The sequence below is a fragment of the Myotis brandtii genome, unplaced genomic scaffold (assembly GCF_000412655.1).
Source record: "Myotis brandtii unplaced genomic scaffold, ASM41265v1 scaffold193, whole genome shotgun sequence".
Taxonomy (NCBI): domain Eukaryota; kingdom Metazoa; phylum Chordata; class Mammalia; order Chiroptera; family Vespertilionidae; genus Myotis; species Myotis brandtii.
In genome coordinates, this window is record NW_005357191.1 from 1,788,629 (window position 1) to 1,806,181 (window position 17,553).

The 17,553-nt window shown below is 54.4% G+C and overlaps 1 protein-coding gene across 1 annotated transcript in view; it reads right to left on the bottom strand.

Moving 5' to 3' along the window:
* GFPT2 (glutamine-fructose-6-phosphate transaminase 2) overlaps positions 1–16,371 on the bottom strand; it is a 25,970-nt gene extending 9,599 nt beyond the window's left edge. Inside the window, exons 1-13 of the mRNA XM_014538569.1 lie at positions 16,269–16,371; positions 15,420–15,518; positions 14,879–15,004; positions 11,249–11,307; positions 10,464–10,598; positions 9,490–9,551; positions 5,792–5,871; positions 5,262–5,379; positions 4,793–4,956; positions 2,602–2,697; positions 2,422–2,519; positions 2,022–2,142; positions 6–163 (exon numbers count right to left, since the gene is read on the bottom strand). Of these exons, the coding sequence (XP_014394055.1) occupies positions 6–163; positions 2,022–2,142; positions 2,422–2,519; positions 2,602–2,697; positions 4,793–4,956; positions 5,262–5,379; positions 5,792–5,871; positions 9,490–9,551; positions 10,464–10,598; positions 11,249–11,307; positions 14,879–15,004; positions 15,420–15,518; positions 16,269–16,362 (1,410 nt within the window). The 5' untranslated portion in view covers positions 16,363–16,371. The remainder of the gene's footprint in view (positions 1–5; positions 164–2,021; positions 2,143–2,421; positions 2,520–2,601; positions 2,698–4,792; positions 4,957–5,261; positions 5,380–5,791; positions 5,872–9,489; positions 9,552–10,463; positions 10,599–11,248; positions 11,308–14,878; positions 15,005–15,419; positions 15,519–16,268) is intronic.
* Between the last annotated feature and the right edge of the window lie 1,182 nt (positions 16,372–17,553).

The window sequence follows — 17,553 nt, forward strand, 5'->3', positions numbered from 1 at the left end:
CTCACCTTGGTGCTGGCCACCCCGACCTCCGGGCCCGCATTGATGTGGACGCCGCAGTCGGTCTCCCGAGAGATGGAGCTGCCCACAGTGTTGGTGACGCCCACGGTCAGGGCCCCGCGGTCCTTACAGTAACGCAGCGCCAGCAGGGTGTCTGCGGTCTCGCCTGCCACACAGACCCTCCTTTCAGTGCGTGTTCACGGGGGCATGGCTCTGCCCCACCCATGGGCTCCCCGCTCTTACACAAAACTCAGTGCCCAGACACAGGCACTTGCACCCAGAAAGGAAAATGCATGCTCAACCGTTTTGCTGGTTGGTTCTTAGACTCAAGGTTCCACTGCTGTTTATGCGGCAAGCACCTTCTCACCCACTGCCCCACCGCCGCTCCCGGCAGTCCTGTGAGGCCACTGTCCTCACTTCCCCTTGAGGACGGGGACTCAGAAGAGGAAACCAACGCCTGCCGCTCAAGGCCACGAGTCAGCACCAACCTGGGTGGGCCTGGGCCCAGTGCCCTTTCTATAGCTCCGAGCTGTCTTGTTCAGAATGTGCCCAGATTTAACATTTAAAAAGCAAGAATGCCCCCAAATGGCATTTCTCAAATAAGCCTTGTTATAAAGAGAAGCGCTTCTTGCAGCCTTGCAGGGTGGACAAAAATTATTTTTACAATAAAACTACGTAAATAGGTCCACACATAAGCCAGCACCAACTCCCTAAGCTTGCAAATCCTAAAGAACTCAAACTAAATTCAGCACAACCCAGGCCATACAACCAAACCCATTCGATGTGCACTCAGCCACTGCTCTCGGCTGCGCCCTTCCCAGTAGCTCTTCCGCAGAGCAGGCTGCAAGTCCGACCCTTTCCTCCTTTTTCTCTCCAACTTGCATCCAGCACTCTGGGTGTCACCTAGCCCTTCCGCAGTGCCAGCGGGGCTCAGGGCTTGGAGGGGAGAGCAGGATGCCTCCATCTTCACCAGCCCTGCTCCCCAGTGTCTGGTACAGCATTTTTTAACTTAATGGACAGGGCTAAACAAAATGAAACTTTAAAACCCTTCGGTGAAGATACTCAGGAGCTGTCCCTACATTATTTTCACATTAAATCCACCTCTGTTCTTTGGTGAGTGGCTCCCAGCAATTCATGAAACATTTTTAGATTTTAATGGGGCCATAGCCAGCAATGTTGGCAGCTGACGTCACATGGCAGCCCCTGGGTGCACGGTGCTCAGCTGGAGGTGGGCGTGTCTGTGTGAGTGTTTGTCATTGAAATAGAAGTAAGATTAAGATTCCAAAATGGAAGCCCTGATATCTATAGGAACTTTCAATACTGCTTCCATTTTGTGGTTAGTTTTTTCCCCTTTTATCCAAAAGAGATACATTCTGAAGTTCTTATGGATGAAATAACACAACGTCTGAGACTGACTTCCAAATAACCTGTGGGTTCGGACGACCCCAGGTCTGCTGAGCTGATCACTGCTACGGTGAGGCAATTCCTCATGGCAATCTCTACTCTGATAAAGGCCTGGGAATTTTCCATAATTAAAACGTTTTTAAAACCCTCCTGGAGCTCACAGGCACTCCCAGCCTATGGCCATGGTTCACCTCTCCAACCGTCTGCCCAGCATGACGGTAGCAAATATCCAAGCTTAGTGTTGGGATGGCACCCGGCGGGGTTTGCTGAGCTAGCCCTACCCTGGAGCAGTGTCTCTCCAGGCCTCCCCTGCTGGCGGTGTGGGCACTGCCCAGCAACCACACAGCCTTTGAACCAGCGGAATTTTGAAGAACTTGCTCATGAAACCCAGCACACATTCATGGCGCCCTGGTGGGTGGTCCCATAAGCCTTGGACTTGAAGTACCTGGAGGAGGGAGAAGCCCTGGCTGCATGGCCCTCCCCATAGGGACGGTCACCAGAGGTGCTGAGGGTGCCATGACAGATGCGTGCGAGCAGCGTGCGGCTGGTGCATGAGAACTTCGGGGGGTGAAGATGAGGGGACAGAGCCGAGGTGAGCGAACACAGCCCGGATCCCTTACCTGACTGGCTTATGAAGAAGCAAACGTCATCCCTGAACACGGGCGTGTTCCTGTCCAGAAAATCGCTAGCAAGTTCCACCATCACGGGGAGTTCGGTAAGTTCCTCCAAAACTTGTCGCGTCTGAAGACAACAAGAATGGGGACTCAAGTCAGTCACGACACTACAGGGACAGCAGCAGCTGGGCTTCTAGAGACAACTTGAGACATGGAGCCTTCGTATCTGGTGGGGAGGGACCTGTAGGCACCCAGGGCAGAACCGCAGGAGAAAGGCAGTGCCCGCTCTCGCACTGGCTCACAGGAGCCAAATCTGGACGGCCAGACGCCTGGCAGCATGTAGGGTGCCTCTTGTCCTAGGCCGCCACTACCTCCCTGGCCATCCAGGCCCACGCATTGCACTTACAGCCACAGCGGCATGGTAGCTGGTTCCACAGCCAATCACGATGAGCCGTCGGCACCGTCGGATCTCCTTCAAGTGTGCCTTCAGGCCGCCCAGGAGCACTGCGGGGCACACGCGGGGTGTCAGCCCGAGCCCTCACAGAGGCACTGCGCAGGGCCTGGGCAAGGTCCGGGGATGGATTACCTGTGCTGGTCTCAAAGTTCACCCGCCCTCTCATGGTATTGAAAACGGATTCTGGCTGTTCGAAGATCTCCTTCTGCATGAACGCACTGAAGTTACCTGCCCGATGAACAGCAACAAGACAGGTCCCTTTCATTTACTTTTATTCCCAGGCTTAACTTTTCATCAAGACAAAGTTGTTATGCAGTTAGTCAGCACAACACAGGTAAAGACCCCTGCAGGTTAGTCACCAGGTGTTGTTCGCCTGATGCTCATGGGGACAAATGAGAGGGAAGCAGGATTCCTACCTCAGTTTACACACCTGGCCCTTTCACAAGGGAGGGAGGCATGCGAGTAACCAATTTGGGCTGGTCTTATGGGGTCACACTCCTCTTGCAAGGCCAGAAGAAAGTAAAAGCTCACCTACTTAGGGAAGTACAAATTAAGCCAGGCCCAGAGAAATAGACCACTTCCTTTTAAACAAATAGCCTCCTAGTTCTGTATTAAAGAAAAACCTTTCCAGTCACACATGCATTTTCAGGGCTCTGATTTGAATGGGGTTGGACAAGGTCAAAGTGACCATATGGCTGCAGTACGTTAGGGCCCAGACAGGTGCTGTGATGATGATCGGAGGCGTCTAGATGGTGGGGATGTCCTCGGGGATGCAAAGACATGCCATGGCGGTGTCCCTGCTGCTACCTTCAGCAGAGGACTTGTACAAAGGTGCCACGAAGCACCTAAGACAGGTGAGGTGCGTGGGCCCTGCAGACACGGGGCCAGGGGGCACTCCGAGGGGCTGGCATTTCTGGGACATGATCAAAAGAACTATCCTGTGAGAGGAACAGTAAATGCAATCACCTCCCTGCAGTGGGCAAGCCAGCGTGGGCCCTGCAGACACGGGGTCAGGGGGCTCTCTGAGGGGCTGACATTTCCGGGACATGATCAACAGTAAATGCAATCACCTCCCTGCAGTGGGCAAGCCCAGGGCCTGTCTGAGTAACAGGGCGGCCACGGGTGGGCAGGGTGTAGTGGAAAGGCTAGAGTGAGGTGGGGCCAGGCTGCATGTGTGTGAGGGGGTGCATTTTACTTTCAGAACAGCAGGAAGCCATTGGAGGGCATTAAACAGCAGGACAAAGTTTCTGATGTTCTTAAAAGTTTACCCAGGAGGCCCTGCGGAGAAGAGGGTGCAGGGAGACAGGTGTGGGTGCAGGGAGACAGATGTGGGTGCAGGGAGACAGATGTGGGTGCGGGGAGACAGATGCGGGTGCGGGGAGACAGATGCGGGTGCGGGGAGACAGGTGCGGGTGCGGGGAGACAGGTGCGGGTGCAGGGACACAGGTGCGGGTGCAGGGAGACAGGTGTGGGTGCAGGAAGACAAGTGCGGGTGCAGGGAGACAGATGCGGGTGCAGGGAGACACATACGGGTGCAGGGAGACAGATACGGGTGCAGGGAGACAGGTGTGGGTGCAGGAAGACAAGTGCGGGTGCAGGGAGACAGATGCGGGTGCAGGGAGACAGATGCGGGTGCAGGGAGACAGGTGTGGGTGCAGGGAGACAGGTTCGGGTGCAGGGAGACAGATGCGGGTGCAGGGAGACACATACGGGTGCAGGGAGACAGATACGGGTGCAGGGAGACAGGTGTGGGTGCAGGGAGACAGGTGAGGGTGCAGGGAGACAGGTGCGGGTGCAGGGAGACAGGTGTGGGTGCAGGGAGACAGATACGGGTGCAGGGAGACAGGTGTGGGTGCAGGAAGACAAGTGCGGGTGCAGGGAGACAGATGCGGGTGCAGGGAGACAGGTGCGGGTGCGGGGAGACAGATGTGGGTGCAGGGAGACAGGTGCGGGTGCGGGGAGACAGGTGTGGGTGCAGGGAGACAGAGAGGCTCTCCTCAAAAGGAGAAAGGGGTCCATAGTTTCCCGGTTACCCAGGGCTTCTGCCCAGAGAAGAAATGGTGCCTGGGGCATAGACACGTGTCCCAGAGGCAGTGAAGGGAGGCAGTGGGTGGACGGTCAGACGGAGCAGGGGACCTGGTTCTGGATATACTCAGAGGCTCCCTCACAGGAGCCAGGCAGGCTCCCCACACCCTGAGATCACCTGAGAACCTTTGTGGAGGCCCCACCGGGCAGGGCAGAGAGGCTCAGGAGCGTCCCCAGGGAGCACCTGCCTTCCCCACCCCACCCCCGAGGCTGCTGCCCGGACTCTCAGGACACCTGCCTTTCATGATCTGCTGCAATTCCATCTGCAAGGTCTGGATGGCGCGAGATGGGTCATCACTGGCCGAACGCTTGACCCGGTGAATGGAGAGTTTCCCACCGGCCGCGGCGGCGATGTCGTCGTCCTCGAGGAAGATGACGCGGTTGGTGTGTTCTATGATGGCGCTGGGGCAAGGCAAGCACGGGCGTCACAGGGGGGACTGTGCCTGACGGCTGCGAGACGGCCATCACGCCCGGCCGCCCCAGCTGAGTCCACATCAGGGCACTGAATGGCATTTTAGGAGGGAAGGGGCATCGCACATTGATTTGTTGCCGGAGGAAGGCCACCGAGAACCGACACCTGACAACACCCCTGCCCCTGCTGAGCTGCGAGAAAACAGCTCATATGGGGGGTGAATCAGAAATGGCGGTGCAGCCTGTCATTCTCGATTACACAGTCCCAGGAAGGGAAGGGGACAAGCCTCGGCTACCTGGCGTCGGAAGCGAAGAAGAACTCCACGGCTTTGTTGCCCACGGCCTGCAGGCAGGTCGAGCTGTCCAGCCTCTGCACCCTCGGTTTTCGGATGTTATTCACGCTCTCAATGTTGCCTAGTAAATGCAGAGAGGATCGCACATCCCGTTAAACTCTTTTGTTTGAATAACATGCAGCATAGAGCCTGTTTCCATCTGAATGTGTGTGCGAGAAATGTGCAATTTTTAGCTTTGGCTGTGTCAGCCAAATAGCATGAAGGATCCCCAAATAGCAAGAGCATTTAAACGGCCGCAAAGAGAACACGCCAAATCACCGCTGGAATCCGGGCAGGCTGCCTGCATGTACCAGAGCAGCACGCCATCCCCCGGGCTTGGGTATAATGGTGTCAAGTATCCAGAGTAAAAAAGCTTTTGAAAAAACGGAGCCCAGGCTCAGCTGCCTGAGAACCTTCTGGATCTGGTGCCACCTGTGGGCCACCCAGACACGGTGAGGGCACCACGCCTCCAGGGGCAGGGCTGCGGGACTTACATGTCATGTACAGGACGGGGACCTGTTCCGTGGAGAGCTTGTATTCGCTCCGCACTCCGATGAGCAGGGGGCTGCCTCTCCTGCAGGGACGAGAGAGGGTCGGGTTAGCCGTCACCTTGACACCTGGGACGGGCCTGGAGGTCCTCTGAGCACTGAGGACAGTCCCACATCTCGCCTGCCCCCGTGGCAGAGTCCTGTTGAGGTCCCACACGACGGAAGCCAGGCCACAGGAAAATGCTGCTCCAAGGCTGGGGGCAGAGCCCAGCAGGCCAGAGTGAGCACCCAGCTCGCTTCTCAGGTGCCACCCACCTGCCCAGTGAGACCCCACATGGTGCTGGCGTCCGAAGCCGAGTCCCTGTCAGGCCCTGGCAGCAGCAGGTGCGCCGGGGTTTCCGCCTGCGTCTGCTCCCTGCCCATCTCTAAAGAGGGAGCCCAGGATCTGCACGAAGACTCTTTGCCCCCTTTCATCTGGCTGCGTGGCAGAGTCCTGTTGAGGGCCCACACGACGGACGCCGGGCCACAGGAAGATGCTGCTCCAAGGCTCGGGGCAGAGCCCAGCAGGCCAGCGTGAGCACCCAGCTCGCTTCTGTGGTGCCACCCACCTGCCCAGTGAGACCCCACACGGTGCTGGCGTCCGAAGCCGAGTCCCTGTCAGGCCCTGGCAGCAGCAGGTGCGCCGGGGTTTCCGCCTGCGTCTGCTCCCTGCCCATCTCTAAAGAGGGAGCCCAGGATCTGCACGAAGACTCTTTGCCCCCTTTCATCTGGCTGAGGTGTCCTCCAGCCACGGGAGCATTCAGCTGACGGGGGCTTTGGGTCCGCTCAGCCTTGGGCGACTTAAAGCACTGGGCCGTTTTGTTTCTGCCTAAGGAACACCTCGGTGAAGTTTGGAATCTCCAACCTGCACAAGGCAGACTCCTCACAAAGGGGACGGCGATGGGCAATTCCTGCAGCTGAGCTGAGTGAGGGCCCCCAACTCAAGTCCCCTGTTCCCCCACCCCAGCTCGGCCACTAGCACCAGAAGGCAGTCTTCAGCAAAGTGCTCTTGGCATTCCTTTCTGGCTCACAACTTCTGCAGGTATTGTGTTTATCAGGCATTGTTCCATGAGTTGAATGGCATCCTTCCTCCAAGACCTAATGGTTTGCTCATTCTTACACATGACAGCATGCAAGTCAAATTCCCAGTGGGTGTGCTGTGTAACATGCAGTTCGCTTCCGCAACTCAGGAACTCCAGGCCTTCCAAGAGCACACGCCTTTCCTCCCCTGCATGCTAGCTGGTTAATAGGAAAGAAACACTGGGAATGTGTGAATAAGGCAATTAGAGAGCGCTGTCTCCAACACATTCGTTAGAAGACAATGGGGTAATATTTTACACCAACCAGTTTCTTGCTAACTTAGATCAATGTACTCATGAATGACTTGAGTCAGCCTGAGTCCACCCCACATATATCCACTTGGCCTGCTAACCTGACTCAATACAGGCCCTAAATACTTCTTCATTAGTAATAGATCTTATTTTCCAGTACTGTTGCCTGTTTGGACCTCACTCTGATTTCTCCAAGTAGGAGGACAAAGTCTGTGTCTTTGCAGAAGGTGCTGTGAGTGCCTTGAATATTTTGGACAATCTTTTATCCTATATAATAAAAGCCTAATATGCAAATTGACCAAATGGCAGAACCACCGGTGGAATGACCAGTCGCTATGACACGCACTGACCACCAGGGGGCAGACACTCAACACAGAAGCTGCCCCCAGGTCCCAAGCCCCGGGTCAGCCAAGGCAGGTGCCAGTGGGGTCCTCCCGCCCGCCCTGATCACCCTGCCGATCGGCCCTGATCGACGGCCAGGCCTAGGGACCCTACCCATGCATGAATTTCGTGCACCAGGCCTCTAGTTATATATAAAGCATATCAGAGACAAAGTTCTTTCTGGGTCCAATGGGAAATTAGCTTACACATTCTTTATAATAATGACGGTTAGAAAGTATCATAGTTATCTATATTTCTTGTTAAATGTCTCCCCAAAATGTTTTTTTTATATATTTTATTGATTTTTTTACAGAGAGGAAGGGAGAGGGATAGAGAGTTAGAAACATCGATGAGAGAGAAACATCGATCAGCTGCCTCCTGCACACCCCCAGCTTACACATTCTTTATAATAATGACGGTTAGAAAGTACCATAGTTATCTATATTTCTTGGCAAATGTCTCCCCAAAATGTTTTCTATGGATTGAGCTTTATAGCTTCTCCAGTCTTTGTGCCATATAATGCTCCCAACACATCCCAAAGATTGTCCTGCAGGTTATAGAGACAATTTAGAAAAATAAAACTTTATTGCTTCCTCACACTGTCTTCTACATTCACTTAAAATAGTAATGTTATGATAATAGATTTTAAAAGGGGTTTCTAAATTTGATAAGGACCAACTGGTATTATATAGTTCCATAATTTGAAGGAATAAAATTCCACAGGATAAATTAATTCCTGTCTTAGAAAGAATAAAATCATAATGCATTTCCTGCCTAGACAGTTTGACAGTCTGCAAGGGAGAGCCCCACCCTCTCTGGCCCAGTCTCCCAGGGCCTGAGGGCATTTTTTATGGCTCCTCGGTGCCTTCAGAAGGAAGCCTGCAGCCCTCAGGGCATCTGAGGCTCTGCAGAGCTGGGCCTCTGCACGCGCTCCCACTCCCCATCAGCCTCGAGTGTCCCCATGACCTTGCTCACTGCTGTCCCCCATGTGTGGCATACAGCAGGCATCAATAAGCACACACTGAAACTGGAAGAGCCTCGATTCGCACCAGTACTCCCTCCCCACATCCTGGCCTAACAGGAGATCCCAGCAGTGCCATGCTTGCTCTGGGCTCCTTGCCTTTACTCACACTGGTCCCTCTGCCTGCCTCTCGCGGGCAGACACCGGCTCTCCCCAAGACCTCTAGTGTATTGCCTCATACCCCAAGCCCCCATCACAAAGTATCACCGTCTCTGCCCTGCTCTGTCCTCCTGCACAAATGTCCTGTCCTTAAGGGCAGGACCAGCTCTGATGTCACCAGGTCCCCAGGGCCCAGCACAGAGTAAATGCTCAACAAATATTAGTTGGATGGATGGACGAATGGATGGACGGATAGACAGATGGACAATCAACCTTCTGAATATAAAACAACAGGATGGCATTCATACACCTGCTTGTATACATCCGCAGTGCTGGGACCCTGGGGGGCTCTAACAGAGGGGCACACAGGATGAAGCTGGTCCTCTCGGCTGATTCCTGGGAAACTCCTGCCACGAAGGTGATGAAGTTGGGCCTGTGAGGCCCCCTCTTTATTGGATTCAAACCACGTTCATTTTTGTTCCTAGTTTCATATTCATGAATTCGCATGCATTTTCTAAAGGGAGTCTCTGAAACTGTATAGGCTTTAAGCCCCATGAAAGCTGGATGTGCCTTTATACAATTTTATTTTAAATTTGAATGTTGTTGTCAACTTCTAAAAGTATGAAGATTTCAAATAAAAATCCAACTCTTTTCTGTTAAAATGGCAGACGCTCTGGCCAAAGAGCTGGTGGGGTGCATTCCCTGGCTGAGCCACGGCTGTCCTTTAGACAGAGCAAGCGCCTTCCAGTGCCCAGAGGCGCAGGCCCCGTGCCTCAAGCTGAGTGGCTGTGTTTTAGTTATTTGCTACTGAAATAGTCATGTGTTTGCCTTACCTTGTGGCAACGGCTTCTCCCGGGTAGTGGATGCTCTTGAAAACCAACGCGAATGCTCCTTCCTGAAAGCGCAGGGAAGAGAAGTGAGGAACAGCTCACTCTGCTAAGCCAGGCCGCGGCAGCCTGACCCCCCGGCGGGTCGCCCTGGGCCCCTCTTCCCTGTGAGCGGTCCTGGGGACATGCCGGCGGTGCTCACAGGGCACCGGGCGCGGAGCAGCAGGGTGACATCACGAGGAAAGTGACACAGACGGAGCCACGCTAATTACAAAGACCAGACCTTGTGACCAACAGCAACCACACCCGCCGAGGCCCCGGAGGAACAAATCCCAGCTCTGTGATCAACTGGGTGAACTGGTGCATCAGAACCAGGGGCCAGGTGAGAACCAGGGCCAGGGCTCCTGGCCCTGGAACAGCATCTACTCAGGGAGCACCCGTGAGGGTTAAAGGGGCCAATGCTCCATGACCCGTGCTTAGCTCCCTCACACCACCCTGCAGCTGGGCAGCACTGCAGCCTTCTTCGTGCCGCACTTTCCTCGTGGTGAATGAAAATAAGACCTGGTATGGCTTCTGTGAACCAATGCCAGGAAGGATGCTGGGCCATTTCTCCCCCGGGACAATTCTAAGTCGACATCAACGGGATGCATCTAGGTTATGTAACTAACGGCACAAGCGTCTCACATGAAAAGCTGGCAGTGTGCACCCCCACCACCAAGGGCCTGTGTGCGACCTGCGATGGGAAGCAGCCACGGTTCCGAGGCCAATCACAACCTCAGAGGCGTTAAAACGCGGCAAGGCTCTTGCGTTTGGTGTTTACCACCCAGACCTGAGGACTTTTCCAAATGTTACAAGGACCTGAGAGCGTAAGGCCAGAGGCTGTAGGTGAGCCAGCGTGACTTCTCAGGTACTTTGCATACATCTGCCTCACGCTTACGCTTACGAAAGATGAAGGGGTGAGTTAGGCGGGTGTGACTCACCAACTGCTGAATGACTCTCTCGACCAGTGTTGAAAATGTGATGTCCTCAATCTCTCTGTTGTCGAACACGTACTTGATCAGCTTGGCGATAGTCTCTGTGTCCGTCTCTGACTCAAACTCATAGCCTTTGCTTTCCTGGAATATTTGGTTGGACACAGCGTGTCAGATAACGGTCATTGCGAAACGCTGGCCGGGCCAGCTCCCTCTCCTCCCTTATGACTTGCCCTCGGAGTGACTTAAGAACTGTCAGAGTGACACGGATAATGTGAACGGGATGAGAAATGTTTGCCAGAATCACACAGCATAACACAGCTGAGTCATTCCGGACGCCCCGAGACCGCCCCACCTCCAAAGCTGGTCTCTGCCATGAACCTGAACATTGCAAAACAACGGCAGTCAGAGTAATCAAATGAGCTGAGTCAACTCCACCCACATCCCAGCCAACACCACAACCTTTTCATCCTTTAGACACTGGCCATCTGCCTCTCCGCCCCACATTCCCTTTGGTGTATGAGTCGACAATTTAGTGCAAACACTTTAATAAAAGGAAATGCGTGTTCTTTTGATTCTGCGACTCTGCAGCGGCCCCTGTGCATCTACTCGAGCAAGATCTGAGGAGCCGGCTGAGCTGGGGCTGAGGTTTGTGTCCAATGTGGTGACCTGGCTGAGAGTGGCTCTCACTCCGCTCCTGCTTTTGTTTCCGGAGGGAAATGAGCTGGTTGGAAAGTTTCTGGGGGAGGACCAATGGCACTTGACTTAGATGTTACCCAGGGGAAGTATCTTACCAGAAATTTCCTCAGGTCTTTGTAATTTGTGATGATCCCATTGTGGATGACAACGAATTCTGGAAGAAAAGTTTCAAGACAGAAATGCTATGAAGACGTGAGGATCAAGTCAGATGTGAAGGGAAACAATTTGGCAGCTTGAAACTACAAACCTTGCCCCTATAGTAGTGGTTCTCAACCTTCCTAATTCCGCGACCCTTTAATACAGTTCCTCATGTTGTGGTGACCCCCAATTTCATTGTTACAAATTGAACATAATTAAAGCATAGTGATTAATCACAAAACAATATGTAATTATATATGTGTTTTCCGATGGTCTTAGGGGACCCCTGTGAAAGGGTCGATCGACCCCCAAAGGGGTCGCGACCCACAGGTTGAGAACCGCTGTCCTATAGGGTGTCTGTTAAGCAAATGTCCTTTACCATCACAGAACCGATGTCGGCTATGACTACAATTTCAACCTGAGGAAACAGACATCCACTGATCTGACCAGGGACAGAGCTCTACGTGTGGTCTACAGGGTCACCAATTAAGTGTTGCTATTTATGTCAATGGGGTTGATTAACCCTTCATTACCCAGAAACAATTCCAGGAATTCCCAACCGGCTCAGAGAAGTCCCGCGCTGGCGGTCCACACACGGGCTTCTGTTTGACTACACTGAATTGTAACAAGATCTGAGCTGAACATCTCTGAGGGTTCACTTAGAAATCCTGGTTTTCTTCTAGGAAAACCCCAGAGGTCCTGGCATCCCTGGGCTCCGCGCACTCCTGTGTGGCCAAGAGCATGTCTCTTTTGCAGGGTCTGCCGGCTGTCTCCACCTCCCGCGACCCAGCAGCAACCCGCTCCCCTGGGCTGCGCCCTGTGCAGGTGAAAGCGGAAGGGGCGGGCAGTCCCTGTGTGCCACTGCACATCCAATAAGTAGCTGAGGAACGGCCAAGGCCAATCTGAAAGTTTTTCTGGGCAAGTAACCCTCTTCCCCCTGCAGCCTAGATAATGAAAAGACTTTATTATCCTTGAGACGCAGTACTCCCAGGAGACCGTGTCTACATTTTGGGCGTTTGTCATAAATATTGACTATTATTCAGTGAATATCTGGATCTCCAACTCGAGTTTTTTTCAGTACAGGACAGGTTTTTTTCCTGTTACATCTTTTAAAACCTTTTCCATTTTTACCATACTTTCTTCTCTATATATTTTTTTACAACATATTGTATACTTTTGTGTGGTCACACAGAAAAATGAGATGTCTCGAATAAAAAAAGCCATTTTCAGCCCGACCGGTGTGGCTCGCTGGTTGAACGTCACAATTCGATTCCCGGTCAGGGCACATGCCTGGGTTGTGAGCTTGATCTCCAGCAGGGGGCATGCAAGAGGAAGCCGATGGATGATTCTCTCTCATCACTGATGTTTCTCTCTCTCTCATCACTGATGTTTCTCTCTCTTTCTTTCTCTCTCATCATTGATGTTTCTCTCTCTCTTCCTCCCTCAATCTCTCTGAAATCAATAAAACATACGTTTAAAAAGCCACTTCAGCAGGTGTGCTAGCCCAGCGCACCTGGGTTACGTGCCTTTACTGCTCCATTTGTCCGGGTCCCGCTTGGGGACACCAGTTGGACTGTTGGTCTTCTCCTGTATCAGCTGCCTCCATAGCCTTCCCCTTCTCCGACTGCTTTCATGTCTACTGTGACACTGTTTCTTACACTATTTTCTTTCACCTCGTTCTACTGTCTTCTCAGCATTAATTTGCTTCCTAGAATCTGTGTTTTCTTTGTGAAAACTCCTTTGTGTAATCTTCTTCTGCAATGTCGTTGCTGGGTGTAAGCCTTCCTCTTAAAAGTATGCTCTCCAGCTCTCACGGCTGAGTTGCTAAAGAAATGTTATGAATCTTCTCTATTTCCCATGTTGTTTTGTTTTTAATTACTCATCCTGAGTCAGGGCAGGCATTGCTCAGTTTGGGTGTGGGGGCCTCTCCTGGGAGCCTCCCCGCTCTGGGGACACAGAATCATCATCGGCACTGAACTAGGGGTTCGCATATCGCCTGGGCAGGCAGGGGGCTGTGGCTGGGTACATCTCCGGGCACATGGGCCTGGGGCCATGTTCCCTCAGCCAACACTGCTGCTCCCGCGACCACGCCTGTGTCTGGCTTGGGGTTTGGCTGGATGTCCGTTCTAGGTCCACAGTCCTATGGGGTCTGCTGTCTCCCGCCCGGGTGTAGGGTGCCGGCCGCAGTAGTGGGACGCCCTGCGGTCCAGGGCATGGACCAGATCCAGGGGAAAGCCCTCAGCAAAACCCTCGCTACCCTCGCCTCTGACCACATGGGCGCATGTGCAGCCTGGCCCCTGTGCTGCCTCCGCTGCTCTGATGAGAGGGGTGCCTGGACGCTCCTGTTCCAAATCGGGCAGGGGGCTGCCTCGGGAAACTGCAGTGCCCACGGGGCAAAGGACAGGGCGCAGGGAGGTGCCGTTCTCTTCTGCAGCCCGACTTCCAGGAGGAGGAGCTGCCGCGAGGCTGAATGCTTAGCTCAGTGCCTGCTACCAAGCACCCCAAGCCCCTCTGATGTGCCTGATCCTTACTTTGAGGTGGGCCTGCACTGTGCCCGAGGTCTCGGAGCGGGTTCTGGCTGACTCCAAAGATCATTCTCTCTACGGGACACCCTCGCCCATCACGCCCAGGGGTGAGTCTTCGGGGCTCCTGACCTGACCAGGCTCAACCCCGAGTGGGGACCCACGTGAGGGCCCAGATGATGTCTCAGGCCCTTGTTCGGAGCCCTGGGGGGAACCAAGGGCCATGCCTCTCCCCATCTCACATGCCTACTGTGTCTGACGACCCTGGGGCTGACCACAGAGCCCCCAAGAGCTCCCACTGGGAGCCCCAGGCCTAGCAGTCCACCCCCATGAAAGGGGGCGGGGTATGATTCAGGAGAACTGTCCTGGGGATCCATGAGAGTGATGAGGCCCCACGAGCTGGGGCTGGCACACGGGGGCATTTGGGAGAACTGGGGAGCCCGCAGCCCACCAAACAGGGCCTGGTGCCCGTGGGACCGCCGTGGGCAGTGGCTGTGCCCCTGCCCTCTGACCCTGGCCTGCTGTCTGTCAGTCCACTTTGTCCAGGGATGCCAGATGCTGGGCTTTTCCACACCATCATTCTCATTGTTTACAAAAGCACAGGAGCTCAATGGAGGGCTCTGCTGCTGGGAGGAGCTCTTGGGCTGCCAGCTGCTGAGGCCTCCCTGCAGGGGCACCTCAGACGGGAACCAAGGTCGGCCCTGCTCCCCTGCCCTTGCCCAGGACCACTCTCCTCAGGGGCAGGTGGGCTTGGGGATGAGGAAGGAACACCATCTTTCCCTCAAGTGCCCGGCCTCCAGAGCGCTTCAGGCCTTCACCCCTCACACTGCCAAGTCCCCTCAGCCTGGTCTACGCAGGATGTGCCTCGTGTGCCTGCGGACGCCTGCGGGTCAGCACCGCCTGGGAGCAGGCGGATCTGCCTCCTGTCTGGGGCCGGCACCACCAGCTTGGATCCCCAGGGGAGACAGGCTGGCTGGGAAACCCCCTGGTGGTGGGTCCGGATCAGCCTGCCACAGTCAGGGCCAGGCAGAACCCCGAGACGGGGAGCAAGGCGTCGGTACCTACCGTTGCCTCTGTCTGATCGCTGCGGGTGACTGTTGACAGCGCTCGGAGCCCCGTGGGTGGCCCAGCGCGTGTGCGCAATGCCAAAGTGGGTTTCAAACTCCACCTCTAAGTCCATGCTGTCTTGCTCTAGAGGAAAGAAAAGTGCAGTTGCCACACTTACAAAGCAAGCATTGACGGCTCTGCTATGCCGAGGCGGCGTCTGCAGGGAGACAGGTCAGCACATCCCGCCGGACCGGGCACTCGCGCCTCCTCCGGGGTTTCTGCCAGACCCCTGCTGCTGGTTACTCAGTGCTTACCAGTCCTAACCCACTTAACTTTCACTTTAAAAAGAAGATTCTGTATCACCACTACACGTGGAAAAGCAATATCGCTTGCCAGAAAAATTAAAATAAATACATAAGTACCAAATATTTAAAAATACATTTCTTCATGTCCCCTGCACAGAAAAGTCCGCATTTTTAGTTTCAAATACCGTTGGAATAAAAGATTTCCAAGGACCCACGCTGCACTCACTGGCCGGACTGGCGTGTTTTCCACTTACTGTAAAGTTCTTCGTCAAGAGCCTTGACCTTTCCCCTTTTCTTGACCAGTCGGATATGCCTTTCTTTGTCTTCGTTATTGTTCCCATCGATTGCCACACCTGCAGGTGAACACGGTTTTCTGTGTTGGACTTAAGGCTGGTCTCTCACACTGTGTTACAGGGCACCGCCCGGGAGCGGGGGGGAGTAGGGGGGAAGCGGGGGGAGGGCTGCATGATTTATTAGTTCTCGCTCCCCTGGCGCGTTGCCTGATTGACTTGGAAAGAGGAGGCTGTGCCTGTGGCAACACCTAACAGCCTGCAGGGGGTGAGTGCCTGGACCCACACCGCCATGGAGGGCGCGGGCACACGTAAGGGCATTCACCGTGCTGTGCGCTTTGCATCCTGCTGCTTTAAATGGTACCTCTACTCAGTGCCCCCTCCATCTTCCCCACGGACAGGGATGTAAACGGACCTGGCTCTCCCTTTCTCCTACGGCGGCTGAGGTAAGAATGGGAACCGACGAGGTGTCCACCAGCCAGGCCGGGGGAGGGGGAGCTCTGAGATGCCCACCTAGTGGAGGACTGTGCAGCACTTAGACCGTTAGGAGGGAGTTGGGATGATGGGAAATGCTGACATAAGTGAAAAACATATAAAAGTACAAAATCCTGTCATCATGAATAGGTGGGACCACAATGTCTACGCGCCCTCCCCCGCCCCCCAGCCCCCAACATGACTGGAGGAGGGACACAGAGATACCAAGGGGGCACTGTGGAGGCAGACTGCTTTTACCCTCATTTCCTCTTTTGATTTTTCTAGTTTTCAAATGTAATAAACAGCGTACGGTTCTGCAGCAGAAGCCTGCAGGCCTACCTGCCGAGTCGTAGCCTCTGTACTCGAGCCGCTGCAGGCCCTTGACGAGGGTCTCAAAAATCTCCTTCCTGGTGCGGGGGACTCTGTAGTTCATGTAGGCAAAGATTCCTGGGAAAGAGGGGACACTGCACGTTACTAAACACGCGGTTCATGTTTAGAACACGGGCTGGCCCTGGCTGGTTTGGCTCAGTGGATAGAGCATCAGCCTGCAGACTGAAGGGTCCCGGGTTCGATTCCGTTCAAGGGCGCATGCCAGGGTTGCAGGCTGGATCCCCAGTGTGGGGCGTGCAGGAGGCAGCCAATCCATGATTCTCTCTCATCATGGATGTTTCTCTCTCTCCCCCACTTCCTCTCCCTTCCTCTCTGAAATCAATAAAAATATATTAAAACAACAACAACACGGTCTGGGCATGCGGACAGACCGCACGGCGGAAGCGTCCAGCCTGCGCAGGGGAAGAGCCACGCTGCCCCCCTGCTTCTCCGTAGACATCCCTTCCCCCGTGACAAAGACGCAGGCAGCAGGAGAACACCCTCACACCCCTGGCCTTGGAGAAGTTTCCCAGGGACGTACTTGCAGGAGACGAGGCGTTCACTGCAGCAACACCTGTAACAGCCAAGATCAGCAAACCACCCTACCAGCCACGGGCATCTGGGAGCCCCTCCCCCCCTGCCCCCACGTGGACTCCTTGACGGGCACAGACGGCACCTGGGAAGTCACACGGAGGTCACAGCAGCCCTGCAGCAGGTGAGAACGGGCACTGTGGCCTCCGCCCACTTCCCACTCAGCTCTGCTGCCCGGATCGATAAGCACCATTTTACCACGGCAAGAGAATCCTTATCTCGAAGGAAGGCCAGGAAGACTTTGTTTGGCTTTATTTTCTGCATTCATATTGCAAAGTAATATTTTCCCAACTAGGGAGTAACAGTTGCCATGCTGGTTCTTTCCAAACCCTCCACTCCCCTGCTTGAGACTACAGACTCTTGGTCTGTCTCTGTCTTGCCCTGGGAGTGCTCCATCCAGTCATCCTTCTGTCCTTGCATCCTCCCTGCCCTCCTCACAGCTCAGCTCCAACCCCTCCTCCCAGAGCAGGCTTGTCAAGGCCCCAGCTCTTCCACCCACAGGGCCACCCACCACAGCGCTCTTCCATCCTGGGGCAGCTATGTCCCCTGACAGGGACGCAGGCTGCTACTCCCACCTTTATATTATCACTGTATCTCAGCGACAGTCCTTGTTCAGTAAATGTGGAACAGAGCAACCCTGAATCTGTACTAATCAGGGGAGCAA